The 19,361-nt window shown below is 34.7% G+C and overlaps 1 protein-coding gene across 1 annotated transcript; it reads left to right on the forward strand.

Moving 5' to 3' along the window:
- Positions 1-393: 393 nt before the first annotated feature.
- On the forward strand, positions 394-2,978 carry LOC147400319 (uncharacterized). The gene is made up of 2 exons (XM_086444558.1): positions 394-979; positions 2,527-2,978. The coding sequence occupies exons 1-2, from the start codon at positions 394-396 to the stop codon at positions 2,976-2,978; spliced, it is 1,038 nt and encodes a 345-aa protein (XP_086300684.1).
- Positions 2,979-19,361: the final 16,383 nt, after the last annotated feature.

The following is a 19,361-nucleotide window of genomic DNA, read 5'->3' on the forward strand; positions in this document are numbered from 1 at the left end:
AACTAACACCAAGCCCTTACGATTGAGTTATAAAAATGTTAGAAACTAGGAATTGCTCATCAATATATTCTAGGTAGATCCACCTCCAATGGTACTTTAATTTCATAAGTTTACTTGCTTTTAATTTCATTTATTTTAGTTCATTTTCTAATAATTTTACATCTTCTTATAAGTTCAAAAATACAAAGAAAAACTATTTTAATTCCTTTTAGTTAATTTGAATTTTATCCTCTTATCTTAACTCTACTCCTCCTTTCTTTTGGGTTCGATCTCCTACTTTCCCCACAAGTAAGGTAATAGTAAGATTATTATTAACTCCGGTGAGAAAAATAACAATAGTCTCATCACGAACACATTGAACCACTGATTATTATCGTTATGTGCAAAGGTATGATGGTCATTAGGGTACTAATTGATAACAGCTCAGCTCTCAATGTCTGTCCTTTAGAAACCTTCCATAAGCTGAATGTAGACTGGTCCCATGTTAAGCCCAATAACAAGGTAGTCCGAGGATTCAATAGCTCAAGGAGGGACTCTCTTGGAGAAATTGATTTGTTAGTTACTATCGGACCTTGCACTTTTGAAGTTACTTTTGAGGTCATGGACATACCAACTACATTTAATCTTCTGTTAGGGAGGCCGTGGATTCATATTGCAGGGGCAGTACCATTTTCTCTACACCAAAGGATCAAGTTCATAATGGGGCAAAACATGATCTCAGTTCTAGCAAAGAACTTAATCCCTGCTGGGCAAACTCCCGATGTGCCATTCATAGATGTGGAAATGATGAAAGACAAGACGATGTATCATTCGTACCAATTCACTGCTATTAATCAAGTTGAAAAGGGAAAGAAAAGAGCAATAGCAGAATTGTTGAAGGCAAACTTGATGATTGGACGAGTAATGAAAAAAGTTGGCTACCGACCCAAACAGGGTTTAGGGTCGGGAGGAAAATGCAGAACCACTCCAATTATTGCAAGTAAGCAAACTTCTTACTTGGGGCTTACTTCAAACCCTCAAAGAAAGACATTGCTGACATGAACGACAAGAAAAGGGAACTTCGGTTAGCAAGAAGACAAAATCGAGAGCCAAACGTTTGGAACCTAAGCAAAGTTCCTCATATCAGTGTCAGTTTTCCAAAGTTGAAAGTCAAAAACTATAAGTCTCAAGCAAAAGTACGTATCGAAAAACTCGATTGTTGAGTACCAACCCTCCTTCGTAGATGGCGTTGATATTCTATTCAACGGGGATTCCAACGAGAATTCACAATAGACAACAAAATAACCCGAGAAAATACAAGTCGCCATAAGCAAAGAAAATAACTCACCATTTTCAATCAACATCGACTGGGCATCAGTCGTCATTCCACCCAACTTGGGAGGACTTAAACCCAACCCTAACAACTATCAGCCAAAAGTGATGGTCATCTCAGGATCGTCCGAACAACCACCTTTTCACTTCATCTATCCCATCAAGAAAAGAGAGACTTTGAACAATTGGAAAGAATTCCATATCACCCTTGAGGCTGCCATAGCCTAAAAAAAACGTCATTAGACAAATTCAATTTTCCGAAAGATCATAACGAGCCCTTATCCTCGGGTAAAAACTGTTTTGAGAGTTCCCTATCTTTACTAATGCATGATTGCTCTTCTTATTTCAGATGTCCAAAAAATAACACTCAAAAACCAAAAAAATCAAAAATTATTTCAAAATAAAAAATTCTCCAAAAATCAAAAAAATCAAAAAGCTTTCAAATTCTCAAAAAAATTGATATCTTTAAAAATGAAAAAAGGAGTTTCTCATAATTTAAGGGATTTGTCTTAATCAAATGGACCTTTGGACATAACAAAATATGAAAGGGATGAGTATGACTTTGATCTTGAACTTGACTTCGACCTCATAGAATTGAAGAAGAGTTAGACGAAGTGGAGTACCCTCCTAAAGAAATCAAAGACCTGCTAGAATGACATGAAAAGGTGTTTAGCCAAACATTAAGGATACAGACTTGGCTAATCTCAGCACTGAAGATAACCCACATGTTGTAAAAATCGTAGCCTTGTTAACACCTCAGCAAAAAGAAGAAATGATTGAACTGCTTTGTGACTATCAAGACATCTTCGCCTGGTCTTACAGAGATATGCCCGACTTAGACACAGATCTCGTCGTTCACAAACTACCAATTGCTCTTGGGAGCAAGCCGATCAAGCAAAAGTTGAGAAGACTCAAGCCAGAATGGACACTCAAAGTCAAAGATGAAGTGATGAAACAGTTCTAAGCAGGATTTCTCGTAGTCTCCACGTATCTTGCATAGTTATCCAATGTCGTTTCGATATCGAAAAAGGCTGGGAAAGTGCAAATCAGATAATTTTCCACTACCTCATATAGACACTCTAGTCGATAGTACAGCAAGGCATGGCATGTTCTCATTCATGGACAGTTTCTCCGACTACAATCAGATAAGAATGGTAGAAGAAGATTAGGAGAAGACAGCATTTATCACACCTTGTGGTACTTTTCATTATAAAGTCATGCCATTTGGGCTCAAGAATACTAGGGCAACCTATCAACGTGTAATGACGACTTTATTCCACGATATGATTTACAAGGAAATGGAAGTTTATATGGATGACATGATTGCTAAGTCTAACTTAGATGAAGACCATATGATAAATTTGATAAAGTTATTTGATCAACTAAGGAAGTACAGTCGGAGGCTTAATCCGGCAAAATGCGTCTTCGGGGCAATGTCAGGCAAATTGTTAGGCTTCACTATCAGTAGAAAAGGCATTGAGATAGATCTAGCAAAGACCAAGTACATTCTCGAGATGAAAGCATCAGTGTCAGAAAGGGACGCCAGAGCATTTCTAGGTAGAATTCAGTATATCAACATATTCATCGCTCAACTCATGCCTATCTGTGAACCAATCTTTAAGCTGCTCAGAAAAGATATACCGAAAGCATGGAACGAAGATTGTTAGGAAGCTTTCGACAAGATAAAGAAATATTTACTCAATCATCCAGTTTTGGTTCCTCCTACACCAGGGCAACCCATACTAATATATATCTCAGTGCAAGAAACATCTATAGGCTGTGTACTGGGGCAACATGACTAGTCGGGTCGAAAAGAGCAAGCCATCTACTTTTTTAGTAAAAAGTTTACTGATTATGAAGCAAAGTACTCGGCACTCAAGAAAACTTGTTGCGCCCTAGTCTGGGCATCTCAATGATTGCGCCACTACCTCCTCAGCGATTCAACTATGCTTATCACTCGAATGGACCCTCTCAAATATCTCTTCGAGAAACCAGCACTGACAGGTCGCACCGCAAAATGTAAATTATTATTATATGAGTTCGACATTACCTATGTCTCTCAAAAAGTCATCAAGGGGCAAACCATTGCTGATCACTTAGATGATCATCCCTTGCCAGACTACGAGCCACTAAAAATGAATTTCCCAGATGAAGCCATCCTATCGATCGAAGTTGAAGATAGTGTGAAGACTTCCAAATTACTCATCACAACTCTGTACCTTATAGACCTAAAATGAGCGGAGCAGTAGAGGCTACCAACAAAAACATCAAGATAATCATCGAATAATTGCAATCACCTACAAGGATTGGCACGACATGTTGCCTTTCGCCCTTCACGCTTATCGGACTTCATTTTGAACCTCAATTGGGCAACTCCGTACTCATTGGTATATGGTATGGAAGTAGTCTTACCCATCGAGGTTGAGATTCCCTCCCTCCGAATCTTAAAAGAAGCAGAGTTAGATGAAACATAATGGATTCAAGTTCAGTTTGATTAACTAAATCCGATCGAAGAGAAGTACCTTACAGCTATTAGCCACGGACAGATCTATAGACGACGACTAGCTTGTGCCTACAATAAGAAAGTCAAACCTAGAGATTTCTCACCAGGAGACCTCGTGTTGAAGAAGATTCTACTGATACAAGAAGATGCTAGGAGAAAGTTTCGACCAAACTACGAGGAACCATTCATTGTGCAGAAGGTAATGATAGGAAGAGCTCTGATCCTTACAGAAATGGACAGACAAGTCTTCCCTCAACCAATCAATGCTGATACTGTCAAGAAATACTATGCCTGAGACTCGATCCTAAGATGACGAAAGACCATCTTTGCTATCCCAAACCAACTATCAACCCTATTGAGCCATCCCGTTCATTTCTTAACCTAAAACTGGGGCAAGTCAACAACTACACAACGATACAAAAGAAAAAGAAAAAAAAAAAAAACAAAAGAAAAGAAAAGAAAATCAGAAGAAGAAAACATCAAAGTACTCCTGACCCACATGAGGATAAACTATGAACGACGAAAAATACAAAAAAATCAAAAAAGTTAAAAATCGGATACTTGATATTGAGTTTGACCCAAATCTCCAACCTAAACAAGTTCGAGAGACGTTGGGAGGAGACATAAATCACCTTTTCGAAATAAAAATAGACAAACCCCACGTCTAACCCACTCTAGATAGATCCAAATCTTAAAATTTTTGTATCTTTTCCACTACCCTTAACCTAAGCCAACGTTTCGTCCCACCAAAAGTCCTTTCAGATCAGGAAAAGTTCTAAGGCTACACAATGACGATGGCAGTACCAATGGTCTTGTAACTTGATCCAGACATCATAGTCTTATTAGTCTTTGGAAGACTCAAGAGGAGAATCTAGATCGGATATTCGAAAAAGAAAGGCACTTGAAGCGTAGAGTAACCGATCTCGCAACTCAACTTGAGTTGTCGAACCACGCATAGTCTTCAGCAAACTCGATAGGAGAATCTAGATCGATCACTTAAGAAAGAGTGCCATTATAAGAGTAGAGTCACCGATCTCGTAGTTCAACTTGAGTCACCAAGACACAAAGACATAAAGACTCCAAGCGAGAATTGTAATGCAAAAATCCAAAATATACAAGCATAATCTGAAAGGGTGCTATAAGTAAAAAAATTAGACTATGAGAATATCAAAACCACCGGCACGATGAAAATCCAAAAAGGCATCGATGTGCAAAAATGTGGAAACCAGGTCTGGTGAAAATCGTAACTGGCGCCAAGGGAAATAAGGGAAAAAAAAGATTAACTCCTAGCTTGCATGAGTATAAACTGATAACAGCAAAAATTTCTCAAAGTCTCAAGTCCCATGCTTAATCGATATTCACCCAGTACTAGGACACTAGGGATGACTCTCAAGAAGCCAAAGAGTTACGGACATTTATATCATCGGTAGTTGGCAAAAGCACAAAAATCATCGAACTAACAAATGTTTTTCAAAAATGCTCATATTTTGTATCTACAATATTTACTCGATAAAGACAAATCACAAAAATTCAAAATATTTTCAAAACTACTGTTTTGGTCGATGATGAAAAATCTAGGACTTACTCAAACTTCATGTTTTCAAAACAATAGATACACCTAAGGCCAAGTAAGTAAAAAAACCTATTATCTTTTCATTTCAAAATGTTTCATATTATGTCTTTTGCTAACAAAAAGAAAATACAAAAAAAAATTAATAATAATAATATATGGTGCCAATCACACGTCTCGACAAGAAATGAAGAAAGAATCAAGTCTCTCTTCTAAAGCACGAATTCGGGCAGCTTACCTCATCACCACCACCTTTGCATCCAAAGCATCATGACTCACCAGGTAAGGTGCGAAGGCATCGAAGTAGGGACCCTAAGCAAACCTCTCCCACAGATCACCAATCTCAGCCCTCAAAATGGAAGATTCCTCACTCTTCAAAGACTCAAGATAAGCTATCTAGGTCTTCAAATCATTATCAGAACATGGCCAAAGCATCTTTCCTAACTGAGACACCCTCATCCCTTTCATTCGATCACGGTGGTCGAAGAAAAGATCCAGACCGACCTCCTGGTATTGTGCTAAGTGCAACCACTTCCTTCTAACTTCCTATTCCACCAAAGAAAGGGTCTTTGATTTCCTCCAAAATGAGAATTCTCATGATGAGTGGGATATCCGATCTAACGATGGTGTTTTCAATGGTCAAGATCTTGGTAACTGTATATCTCTATTGCGAGTAAATACTCCAAATTCCAACCAGAACAATATGCTGATATTACAAGAAAGTAGCACCGATGTAACAAGCGCGTTCGTAGTTTATGTTCATGTTGATATCTTTGCAATGAATGTGGTTCTAAACAGGGGTGACTCAGACTATATAGCCCTCCTGCTTTCAGATCTTAGTTGATTCAACTCTAATACCAAAACTCTCTCTTGGATCTGTGGCAACTGTTAACAACCTTATTGCTTGCACCATTGAAAGGATGAAAGGGGCCATTACAAGGGACAATGCATGAATTGGGAGGATTAACTTGTGGTAAAAAAATAAAGTAAGATCAATAAAAGAAGACAATGAAGAGTCGATTTTAGGTTGGAAAATAAAGAAAGTAAAGAAGTCAAGAACGCACCTTACTTTAAAAAAAATCAAAAAATCAAAAAAATTCAAAAAAATTCAAAAAATTAAAAAAATTAAAAAAAATCATAAAAATCAACAAAATAACACTTTTGCAAAAGTGAAATTCAAATTTGTTCAAGACTCGTTAAGAAATTCTTGTTTCAAAGTTTTTCTCCAAACTATTACAAACTGAGACTTCACATGAACTCCGAGCCATGAAGTCAAGGAAATCAAAAGGCTCAGCCTGTCAGACCCCGTGCCTGGGTAGCCACTTTTTATTATCCAATTTGTCAAACCAAATTAGTGTTTTCAAAACTCGTCTAAGCAAAATCCTCGGGCCCATACAAATCAGGGTTTCGTCTATTCTTTGTAATACTTTACACACAATTCCTGCAAAGAGGGATAGCTATAGACACCCAAATTTGACCGGGCCCTCGATGCAAAATGCCTTAAAAATTATAAAAATCCATAAAAATCAGACTGGGCCCTAAAGTCCAAACCTTCAAAAAACCATATTTTTCTTTCAATAAATTGTTCAAGCCCTACCACGTGGCCCATAGACTTAAACCTACCACACCACTCTACACTTCTCAACCTAATTAAACTCATTATCCATTACTATCCAATCCACTATCCAATTATCCTACCCAAATCCAACTTACCACCTAAGCCTACTAATTCTCAATCCAACCCAAACCCAACACTATCCTACCCAAGCCCAATCATTCTACTCAGACCCAAACCCATTACCATTGTTATTCAACCCACTACCCAATTACATACCCAAGCCCAACTCTCAACCCAACCCAACATCACAACCAATCAACATGATCATCAAAATGGGACACATGTCACCAGCTCAACTCACCTCCCTCATCCCATCACATTTTCTCTAAACATCATCTACTAACACTTACAACCTACACCTCCCCCTAACCTATCCTTATCATTCCTTATCAACCTCCATTATCTCAAATCAACCAGTTACAACCTACACCTTCCCCTAACATACTCTCATCATTCCCTATAAACCTCCATTCTCTCAGATCAACCACTTACAACCTATACCTCCCCCTAACCTACCCTCATGAAATCCATACCCTCCTCTCAAATCAAACATTCCTTCTCTCCTATCAACTCATCTAAACCTCTAATCTCCACACATCTGGATACGTGTCACCAACTCCCTCACCCTCCCAAAAACTTAATTAATTTTCCTCTTACACAATCCATTCTCTTAAATCAAATGCCACTCTTCTTTCACCTCACCAATTAATTACCCTCTTACACACTCCCATTCTCTTAACCACTCTCATTCATTTTATCCCACCTAACACTTAACCCAAATGGGTTAAAAGATCCAAATCATTTGGGTTACAAAGAACCCATCTAACCCCCCTTACACAAGGGGCCTCTATCCCCTTCAATTCACATATACCCCTCTCTCAAACCCCTAACCATTTTACTCATTCTCATCAATCCATCCCATTTTACCCCTAAAAGTACTTTTCAAATCCTATAAAACCATCCTCATTCTCAATTTACAAAAAACTAATGAAAAATTACTCTCTCAACTCTCTTCTACTTCACTCTCAATCTTCTCACATTACTCTAAAAAATACATAATCATATTTCACTAAAGACTCAACTCAAAAAGACATAGAAGAAGAAGAAAAAGAAAAGAAAGAAAAGAAAAGAAAACCTTGAAGCTTCAAGGTGGGTCAAAAGAATACCCCCCCTCTTTCTCTACTTTTTCCATATCCCTCTTTACTACCCCCTTTCACCTCTCTTTAATTTTTATTTTAGATAGCCCCTAAGATGTAATGTTTTCCCTCCCTTATCTGCGGTAGATCGAACTTCGGTTTGATCGAAAGTATAAGGGTTGTAAGAACCTTTAAAAAATAAAACTGATTTAACCCATCAAATCTTTTTTAGGCAATCAGTTTCTGGGTCCTTCTCAACTCATGAGAATGGATCCATAACCATCACCAACACTTTTCAAAAATTTATTATTCTAAGACTAATGTCCATTTGGATCATCTCTATCAATGAGATAATCCTTAGAAGCGAATGCCAAAAATAAATCCCAACTTAGGATATAAATTATCGACACGTGGTACTTATTTTATTTTGCATTTTTCATCAAAAAATGGCCGAGTTGAGTTGAGGTTGCCACCAATGGGTTGGGAGAAATGGTTGCCTAACACCTTCGAGAGTTGTTTAACCCAATCTCAAGTTGATTAGCATCTTATCCGAACGAGAATCACAAAATGTCAAAAATGGCACTTTTCCTAAAAAATGTACATCGGGTGACCATTCACACCCTTTTACAAATATGAATGGTGACGACTCCAAACCTCGTAGAAGTGGACTCGTAATCGGGAATCACGCATCTACAGATGTCATTCTCATACGTGTCCCATACCAAGTATAAGTTTAGTTGACCCTATCGTACATCCAATGATAGTATATCATTTTGAATGATATGACGGACTATCCCTTTAGGTATTCGCAAGCTCTTTAACAGTTCATAAAATAGTTACATAGACATATCATTTTATTCTTTGAAAATAAATAAGAAATTAACATTACAGAGTTGAGAATGGATATCTAGTTTCCTATCATGCAAATGTGACCAATCAGCCTAAATTAAATAACAATACACAACATCTTGCACTAATATAATTGTAAATAAACATGCAAGTCACCTTGTGATAACAAAAAGTAAACTAATCATGGATATTCGTTCATCAACCCACATATCACACAACCATATAAAATACAAATATCACCCTCAAGTGTGATTCTGACATTTTACGATTTCATCCTTTTTTTCTTTTTTTTCTAATATCTGTACTTTTCAAACTTTTCAATATTTATCAAATCAATCTCAATTCATTTAATATCAAATTGTTCTTAAATTTTTAAATTTATTTTTATTATTTAAATTAAAAAATTACAAAAGTTAGATCAAAATGGGGTCCGAACAGTGGCATAGGATCAAATTGAAGGAAATAATCTAGGGAAATGTTTCATCCACATATAATTTGTTATAAAACACAATTAAACGCATCAAAGACATATATTTCACATGAATTTGAAATAAATAACGAAAATTCTATGTTTTAAAATAAATTTGAAAGATTTATAAAAATCTTAAATACATTTTCAAAATCTATGATCACTAGTAAGAATCATAAGCCCCTACCATTCTTTGTACTTTAGTATTGAAGAATGTTTATAGAAATCAAGGCAAATTGAAATTTGATATAACTAAGTTTTTAAACGAACCTGATAGTTTTGAAGATCTCGATGACGACTCATTTTTTCCTTCTACAACGGAGGATGATTTAGAGTATAAGTTGATGAAATTGTAGGTTGAAAGGTCGAAACCCCCATGTATGGTACTGTTAATTTTTGATAAAAAATAGAGAAGAAAAAAGGAAAAGAAAGATAAAAGAATGAACTGGATTTGTAGAGTTTGACGTCACAAACAATTCTTTCTTCTTCGTCGAAGGTCGACGGAGTCTTGTTCGGGACGAAATCGTGGATCTAAAGTACTTAAAAACCAACATTTTCTTTTAAACACATTGGCTGCTGGTTTTTGACAAGTTGGGAAGATAATGAAATAAAAAAAAACTTCAAAAATTCTTTATATAAAAATGTCTGGATGCACACGATATTTTTGGAGATGTTTCCATTTTTTATAATAATTCAACTTTTCTGTAGATTTTGTTCAAGGTTTGGATAAGCCTATTTTGGTGCGTACATCAAGTTAGTTCTGATTTATGATTAATGATTTGACACTTTGAATGTTTAAATAATCAAGTCGAAAACCTTTCATTAAGATCAATCGAGCCAACTCATTATTTTTTAGATAACTTAGGTTCAAATTTGAAAATTTTGATTAAAATAAAGCGAGCCGACTTGTCAATTTTCGGGATCATAGGGTGGGTCATAATCTTTTTACTAGACATAGGTGTCAACTTATTAGACTTTTAGGGCCATTGGATGCATCAAAAACTATTTTTCTTCTATTTTTTTAAGTAAGCAAGTTGACTTCTTGTGCTTTTGGGTTGATTCAATTGGATACGTTTTCATAGACTTGGCCAAGCCAACTCACTCATTTTAGGGGATTTTTTTTAATCAATTTTGATTTTTTTATTACAATTTTACGTGAGATATAGAGGAATCGATTTGATTTTAATGTCATCAAATCTAGCAATTTGGCTCGTTAATTTCATATACGTGGCTCTTAAATGGGATTTGATTTTTTCCAAAATATGGCTAGTGATTTAATTCATATGTTTTTATACATATGATCTTTAATTTGACTTTCATCTTCAAAACTTATCAAGTTATGTGCATTAATGCGTAATTCAGTTTGTTGATGCATGTCACGTGGAACTTACTAAAATTAATTGAAAATATAAGGTTTTTCAAATTTTCTAAAATTCAAATTGCGGAAAGAATGTTTCCTTTCTTAATTTAAGGAAATCGTAGTCATAAAGATTTGATTGACCGGATTGACATAAAATAATGATGATTAGGTCGTAGCCTTGACCATAGTCTTCCTCATTTGAGCTTAAGATGATCTTGGATCGTAGTAGAGACCAATCACCTCAATCGGACGATTCCTAACACCTTTCAAAACCCATAACTCGACCCTTTACCCATTTATCTTACTCAAGGACCGATCCGGATCCATTTGGAGTTATTTTGATTTCTAAATCTAAATTAGGTGGCAACTCCTCATTCCCTCAAATTCCCCCAATTATCCATTAGATACTTTTTATTATTTAGTAAAAAATGTTGACATACTTTTAGAATTTAGTGATAATGTTAGATTTTCCAAAATATTTGTGAATACAAAATCCATGTTTTTAATCCCTAGTTTAAATTTTGATTTTTTAGAGCTCTTAACTATAGATTTTTTCTTGAGACACGAGTTAAAAGTTTTTAGGTCATTACATTCTCACTCCCTTAACAAAAATATCTTCCTTGAAATTTAAAGTCATACCATATTTCATAAATAGCTTTGGGTATAAAGCCCACATATTTGACCCATTTTCCCATGCAGTTTCTTCAATGTTGTGGTGCCTCTACAATACTTTAATCAGTGGAATGATGTGAGATTTAAGTTTCTTCTTTCGTTTATCTAGAATCTAAGTGGGTCATTCCTCATGCGATATATTTTTATCAACTTCCAGTAATTGTAAGTTGACCACGTGTGAAGGATTCAATTCATATTTTCTCCACATGGACACGTGAAAGACATTACGAATCTATTATAACTATACATGTAGTATCAATCTATAAGCTACTTCTCTAATCCTTTCAGAAATCTCAAATGACCTTACATATTATGGTTTTAGATTTCCCTTCATGCCGGATCTAGAAACCCACCTATTGGGCAATATCTTCAAAAACACCATATCTCCTACTTCAAACTCTAAAGACTTCCATTTTTTGTCAACATAGATTTTTTATTTACTCTTAGCTATCTTTAATCTCTTCCTGATTATTCTAACATTCCCAATTGTTTCTTCAATCATCTGAACCCATCAAAATTGCGTCATTTACTTCTGTCCAACATATCAATGATTTACATGGTCTATCGTACAATTCTTCGAAAGGAGCAATGCGTATGCTAGCTTGGTAGCTATTGTCATAAGAAAATTCTAGTAAGGGTAAGCATGTCTTCCAATCGCCTTCGAAGTCTAAGACACCCTCGAAGCATGTCTTCTAGTATCTAGATTACCTTATCTGTTTGTCCATCTAACTGAGGATGAAATGCCATACTGAAACTTAGCTGAGGACCTAAATTTATGTGAAGGCTCTTCCAGAAATGAGAAGTAAATCTAGGATCTTGATCATATATTATGGGTGTTGGTACTCTATGAAGTTTAACTGAAAGCACCCTCGATCCGCGGGGTGTGCGGATCCGCTTTTGACTTTGAGGTTTGGGAGTCGCCACATAATTATTACGGTCTAGGAACCGAACATTGACTCGAAACGGATAAATAAACAACTAAGCTACTAAAAAATACTGAGTCCGATAATCACATTACGGGGTTAGAAGGTGTTAGGCACCAACCCCGTCCGGCAAACGCCGGTCACTACTAATTCCTAAAAATGATTACATTGCTAAAAAGACCTAAATAATAATAATAATAATAAAATAAAAATATTTACATTTGCAACGCAATGGTTTTGTTCCCTCAGATCTGATAGAACAGCTCCTCGTATAGTACTCTTCACTTCGTTTTATCATCGGATTCGCTTCAGACCTTCAAGACGAAGTACCTCATTCTTAGATCTGGATATTTCTAATTTTTTTTATAGATTTCTATATGTTTTTGAAGGGTTTCTAGGTATTTTTTGAGCTAAAGTTGGGATATGGATGTTAGGTAAGGAGTTGGGACTTCAAAATTAAGGTTTATGGGAGGCTAGGAAAACTTTTTGACCTACTTTTCTTATGGTTTATTTTTTGATACGAAAATAGGTTATAGAGACCCTTATTTATAGAGTTTTTTTAAGTGCTTATTAGATAGAGTTAGAGTTTAATTAGAATTATTTCACATAGAGTCAGTGTTTAATTAGAATTATTTTTAAATAGAGTTAGTGTTTAATTAGAATTACATTAAATAGTTTTATAATTTAATTAGAATTCTATTAGATAGTTTTAAAATTTAATTAGATTTCTTTTAGATAATTTTAGAGTTTAATTAGAATTCTTTTAGATAGAGTTAGAGTTTAATTAGAATTCTATTAGGGATTTGACTTTGGTCTTATTAGATTGATTAGGGTTTGACTTAAATCGCACTTGATTGACTAGAATTTAGGATTTTGACTTAAGTCTCTCTTGATTGACTTGACTTTAGGATTTTGACTTAAGTCTTACTTGATTAACTTGAATTTTAAGATTTTGACTTAAGTCTTACTTGATTGACTTGAATTTTAATTAGAATTTTACTTTACATTAATTATTAATTTCAAAATTTTTAATTATTACAATTTTAAAATTACCATTTTACCCTCGAAATTTTTTTTTTGCGTTTTTAGTCATTTTTTAATTTTCTAGAATATTTTAGAATCGATTTTTCGTAAGGAATTCAATGGAAATATTGGTTTTTTTTCATTTATGAAATATTTTGGGCGAAATGGTCTTGAACTTTTTGAGGGGCATTTTAGTAATTTTTTTAAATTTTGTGAAAATTGGCGAAATGGTTTATTTGATTTCAATTTGTTGTTTTATGTGTTTGAAAGGATTTTTCTAAATGTAATGTAGGCTCTAGGGATGTTTTGAGATTAGGGGTATTTTGATAATTTGATCATTTTTTAGTGATTTTTATCGTGAAGCTTCTTTTTGTCTGAAAAATGATGATTTCTAGGCTTTTGAGGTTATATTTTCCTAGCGTAGCGTGGTTTCTACAGTTTCGTTAGTTTGAGATACCTCATCCGAATTTCTGAAATATATCTAGCAATAAAATATAGCAATGAAATAATCATCCATCATTGAAAACTGTTGTGATCGGGTTGACGAGTTGATTAATCAGGCGAATGCAAAAATGGGGTGTCTACGTTAACTATCTCTACAATATAGATTGTTCTTAGTCTATCAATTATGTATATAACCTTGATCAGTATGAAATAAGTCAACTTTTTCAATCTATTCACAACTACCTAGATTGCGTGAAGACTATCACTAGTCTTTGGTAACCCGACAACAAAGTCCATAGTTAGTTCTTTACTTTCAGTTATTTAAAGTTGAATAGGTTATACTTCTTAATTATTTTCAATGTATCTCTTTTTATTTCCCATACTCGATGTGACCCCTCATCATTAGGTTAAGTCCCCTTTTAAAGGATGCTCACTATGACAGAGGATTCTTGGGAGATAACAAATAAGAATGGAAAAAAACATTGGCTTAGATAATTGCTAATCAACCCTTGATTCAAGTAATCTATTTAATACTTTTAATTATGTTTTAAATAATTTCTATGTAAGTGGGTTGATGTGTCGAAGAATCGACGAAAGACTTAATAATTGGAAGGAAAATCCAATTTTCATGCAACTATTTAATGTTGGAGGCAGCACTAGCAATGCCACATCCACCTGCTTTAGGCTAATCTGGCGGTGCCACCACCAACAGCTTCCAAAACTATTTTCGGCAGTTTGACTTCCGCACACTTCCAAGACCCCATTTTTTCAATATAAATGATGAAAATGAATTTAAAAGTTGAAAAATAATTTGATATTTAATGAAATTGGATTGGGCTAACAAACATGGAGAAAATGAAATTTGTTCGAAAAATCGAAAGTGAAAATCGAGGGGTGATGTCTATATTTTACATTATTGTGTTGTGTATGGGTTAAAGAACGGATATCCAAGGGTAATTATTTTGGTTGCATATTTATTTACTTGTTGTAGCGCAATATCTATATATATATATATATAGGGAAATGTTCAGCAACAAACATTTTGACAAACATTTTGGCAAAACATTTTTTAAAACATGGGTTAGAGGTTTTGGAATGGGCTGATTTTTGGTGAGGATGATCTCTACGGTGAGGAGATCATCATCACCAAAAATCAGCCCATTCCAAAACTTCTAGCCCCAGTTTACAAGTTGAAAAATCGTGGACCGTAGAGATCATCCTCACCAAAAATCAGCCCATTCCAAAATCTCTAACCCATGTTTTGAAAAATGTTTTGCCAAAATGTTTGTTGCTGAACGAGACCCATATATATATATATATATATGTGTGTGTGTGTGTGTGTGTGTGTGTGTGTGTGTAGCTATTTTGTGATATTTTAAAGAACTTGTAAATTCCTAAAAGGATAGTCCATCATATCATCTGGAGTGACGTGTTATCCTAGGATGTACGATAGGGACAACCAAGCTTACACGTGGCATAAGATGGACACAAGAGTAGAGTCACAACTGAAATCTAAGTTTATTCATCTCTATATTTACTAATAAACTTGTAATGTAAAGGTGGTTGTATAAGAATGAGGATGTATAATAAGAATCACATGCACGCCTGATAGGCATATACGAAGATGATTGGTTAGTGATTACTAACAGTTTATAGTATTCAAACGTCTTGACATATTGAAAAGAGACCCATTGCACGGTTACGTTAAACGACCAGCCTAAGCTGAATAAATGGTCTCGTAAGTGTGGTAACGCATCAACCAGCCACAAAATCAAGAACTAATACTTTATTATTGGAACATTATGTCCTGACTAGGAGCGATCTAGTTATAGAATCCCAACTCTCTAATTCCTCTACTCCACCATCGTGTATTATGTATATGTTATTTTATTTTAAATTATGAAATGAAAAGCATGTTTGTTGTTTCAATTTTATCAAGTAGAATTGTATAAAAGGAAAATATTATAATATGACTATTGGTGATTGATGTGATGTGAAGTTTAACTATTTAAATGTTCATCTCTGACTATTTGTACTAGTTAATCATAGTTTATCTTTTAATAAAAATATGCATGTATTGAAATGATTGAGAATGCTTACTCGTCTATGCTAAGAAAGGTTATTAGTGGGAATTTTTTATTTACCTACTAGGTGACCATTATTACTCACCATTTCCTTCCTGTTTTTTTTAAGTTTCAAAGCCTATAGTTATCGAGGAGGGCGTGGAGCCGACAGGTGAGGAACACCTGCTTGGTCATATAGACGACTAAAATATGTTACTTGGTGAGTAATATGGCTATATCTAGTAGCATCAGTCCGTGCATATTATACATAGATTTTGGATTGAGTGTTAGGTTCATGTTAGAGGGAGTGTATTCTTGTAAATCTTGTATATTATTACATCTTCCGCACTTTGATCTACATTGTGTTTTTTGTTATACATTTGGCTTCCACTGTCAACATATTTTTCCTAGTTATATATATGCAGGATTTTATGTCTATTATTTATTAGACTTTTGAGTGCCTTGGAACTCTAACATAAATAAAGGAGATTGTCTCAAAATTTTGAGGTGCTGCCTAATACCTCGAGATTGACATTGGGATTTGTCTTAGCGTTCGGGGGGCGCCACACAATCATTGATCTAGAAGGATGTAATTGTAAAATTTGGTGAGCAGAAGTGCTGGCATCATTGCATGGTAATGAGTCATCACGGTGTGATAGTAAAATTTTGGACTTTTGTCTTCTAATTTTTACAACAACTCTCTCTTGACCTCTTGATTGTAATAACAACATCTTCTTTTTTTTTTTGTTATCTCCCTATTTTGTTCAATTTTTGACTATTTTTTTGTAGGCTCGAGCAATTTTTTGAGAACAAGCCTAAGAATTATCAAAGCTCCAAAACTCATTCCATATTTTTTTTCTTTATTTAATTTCGTTTTAGATAGGTCTAATTTTTAGTTATAGACTATATTTGTATTAGGTTCATTGTAAACTTTCATTACTTTTTAATTATCCAAGATGGCTTAGAATGTAATAGATTAGAGAAGGACAACGGTTGGACGATACCGCCACAGCTCCTTAGGTTCGCATACCAAATCTGGAATTGGTGTCCTAAGTCGACTCAACTTGTCTTCTCCCGTTTAATACCGGAGCCAATTTCGCAACACCTATGCCTCTTTTGCTAGTGGGCTACTCCTTGTCTTTATTTGTTACTTTCTATTTTGCACACATTTGGACTTTTATTTTTTAATTAGTAAAGAGCACCCCTCTCTTAAGAATGGCCAAATAACATAAGGATTAGAAGTCATTACCAATTTCTTTCTCTAATTAGGACAATAAATTCACTAATCATCCAATCAAATTAATTAGACTTGACTATAAGGCCACGAGCTCGATAGGATAAATCTACTTCAAGTTGCACCAATTGCATTTCATAATCATTTTTGATGTTTAGTACGATCTTCTCTATTGAGGGAATAGACTTAATCTTTTCAAGAAATGAGGTGATTTAAGAGTACATCTTCTTATGCATTGCTCGTCACCCCCGACCTAAAGATCCGCATGATCCAAACTTGATTTCATAGAACTAAATCAAAAGGCTAGTTGAGCTATTTCTACCCAGTTAAAAGCTGTCTAGAGTTAGGCAATCCATTCTTTTCTTTTCTTGATTGGTTGATCGACTATGTGTCTTGAGTGCTTAATAGACATTTGAGGAGTGTAGTAGTTCAATCTCTTGATCTTTCAATGGACAACGGTTATAAGTATGTCATGTCGAACATATTGAGTAGGTTGAATAGTCAAAATGATAGAATCAATGCTTTCCAAAAGCCAGCAATTCACAACCAACTCTATAGGACTGACTATATCATAGGAACAAATAGAGGAACACAATCCTTTTATGTCTTGTGCAATAGCTATGATCACGTAACCAATTGTTACTCAAATTTATCCAACATAAGGAATAGGTAGTCCCAAATATTTTATGAGAACAATTCTTGTTGGACGCCGACTCTTAAACCGTTCAGTCAACCATATAATTTGGAAAGTTGTTCCCATCTAAATTTCTCATATAAGCATAACAAGTTCATTTAGGATAGTTATTTCATCAACCATATGAACTATATCTCAATGATGAACCAACCCATGATTTCTCAACAATCTTACTCAATTTTTTGACCATTCAAAAAGCCTCAACTGATGTATAATTATCCTACCCCAACCACTTAACCATTTTCATATTATAATCCATGATGATGGAGTTGCTAAATATAAAATAACAACTCATTCAACAACGACTTCTTCAACAGCAATAAGAAAATGCTCTAACCATAGTCTATATGGAAACTTAACTACGGCACCTAAAGTTATTCGTAGAAAAAGGGAACTTTGATCAAATAAAAAATGAGGATATTCCAATCCCAGAAAATCCACCCACCACTCTTCCAAGATACCTTTAGAAACCAATTTTAAATTTACGAGAAACTCCATAATTGTCCATCCATAAGTGATAACTCATTTTCATTTGAAGCACAATTAGACATCAATCAGGTTATAACAACAATTATAGGGAAGATAGAATTACAACTTGAGCAGCAAGCTATCTTTTTGGAAGAAAGTGATATGTTCTTAAAAGAAAAAATACCACAAAATCAATTTTTGGAACAACCTTTCAAGGGAGAAGAAATTCATTCAGAATTGTCTATCAATCTAGTTTCAAAAGACAAACTTTTCTTAAAGAACATAAGAAATAATTTTGATAATCTATTTACACTAACTACTAAGAGTCTAATCACTACCAAGAGCGGAACCTCTCTAGAAATCAATCAAAGCTTGTGCCTTCTCCAACCAATAATTCTGCTGAATTATAAGGGCCTTATCGGTTTGATAACCTTAATCATCACAGGGAACACGATTGTTGAAAATTTTCTCGAAAAGGTGAATTCCTTAATACAGAACGACATAAGAAATATGTTGGGTGTTTTGCAACATAATTTCCATACCGCTCGAGCAATAGATATTTGTCTAAGTTATACATGGAATGGAAAATCAATTACGGTGTCTATCAAATTTGATGCCAAAAAAATTCCTAGAAATCATATGTAGTTATGGGATGTACGCTAGCACAATATGATAAAAGCAATCACAAAGAAAGAGTCATTTACTACATCAGTAAGAAGATATTAGAGTATGAGCAGAAGTATTCCTCACTTGAGAAGACCTACCTAGCATTAGCGTGGTCTACTCAAAGGCTTTGACATTACAAGCTCTCTCACTACGTTATCCTATTATCTCGAATGGATCTTCTTAAGTACATCTTTGAGAAGTTAGTACTGATAAGAAAAATCACATAATGGCTACTGCTGCTATCTGAGTTTGACATCACACATATTACGCATAAGTCTATTGAGGAAAGAATGGTAGCAGAATACTTAGCTAATCATCCAGTGGTAAAAGAAATAAGGTCTACTGATCAATTCCAGAT

The sequence above is a fragment of the Akebia trifoliata genome, chromosome 6, assembly GCF_017979445.1.
Source record: "Akebia trifoliata isolate Shusen 1 chromosome 6, ASM1797944v1, whole genome shotgun sequence".
Taxonomy (NCBI): domain Eukaryota; kingdom Viridiplantae; phylum Streptophyta; class Magnoliopsida; order Ranunculales; family Lardizabalaceae; genus Akebia; species Akebia trifoliata.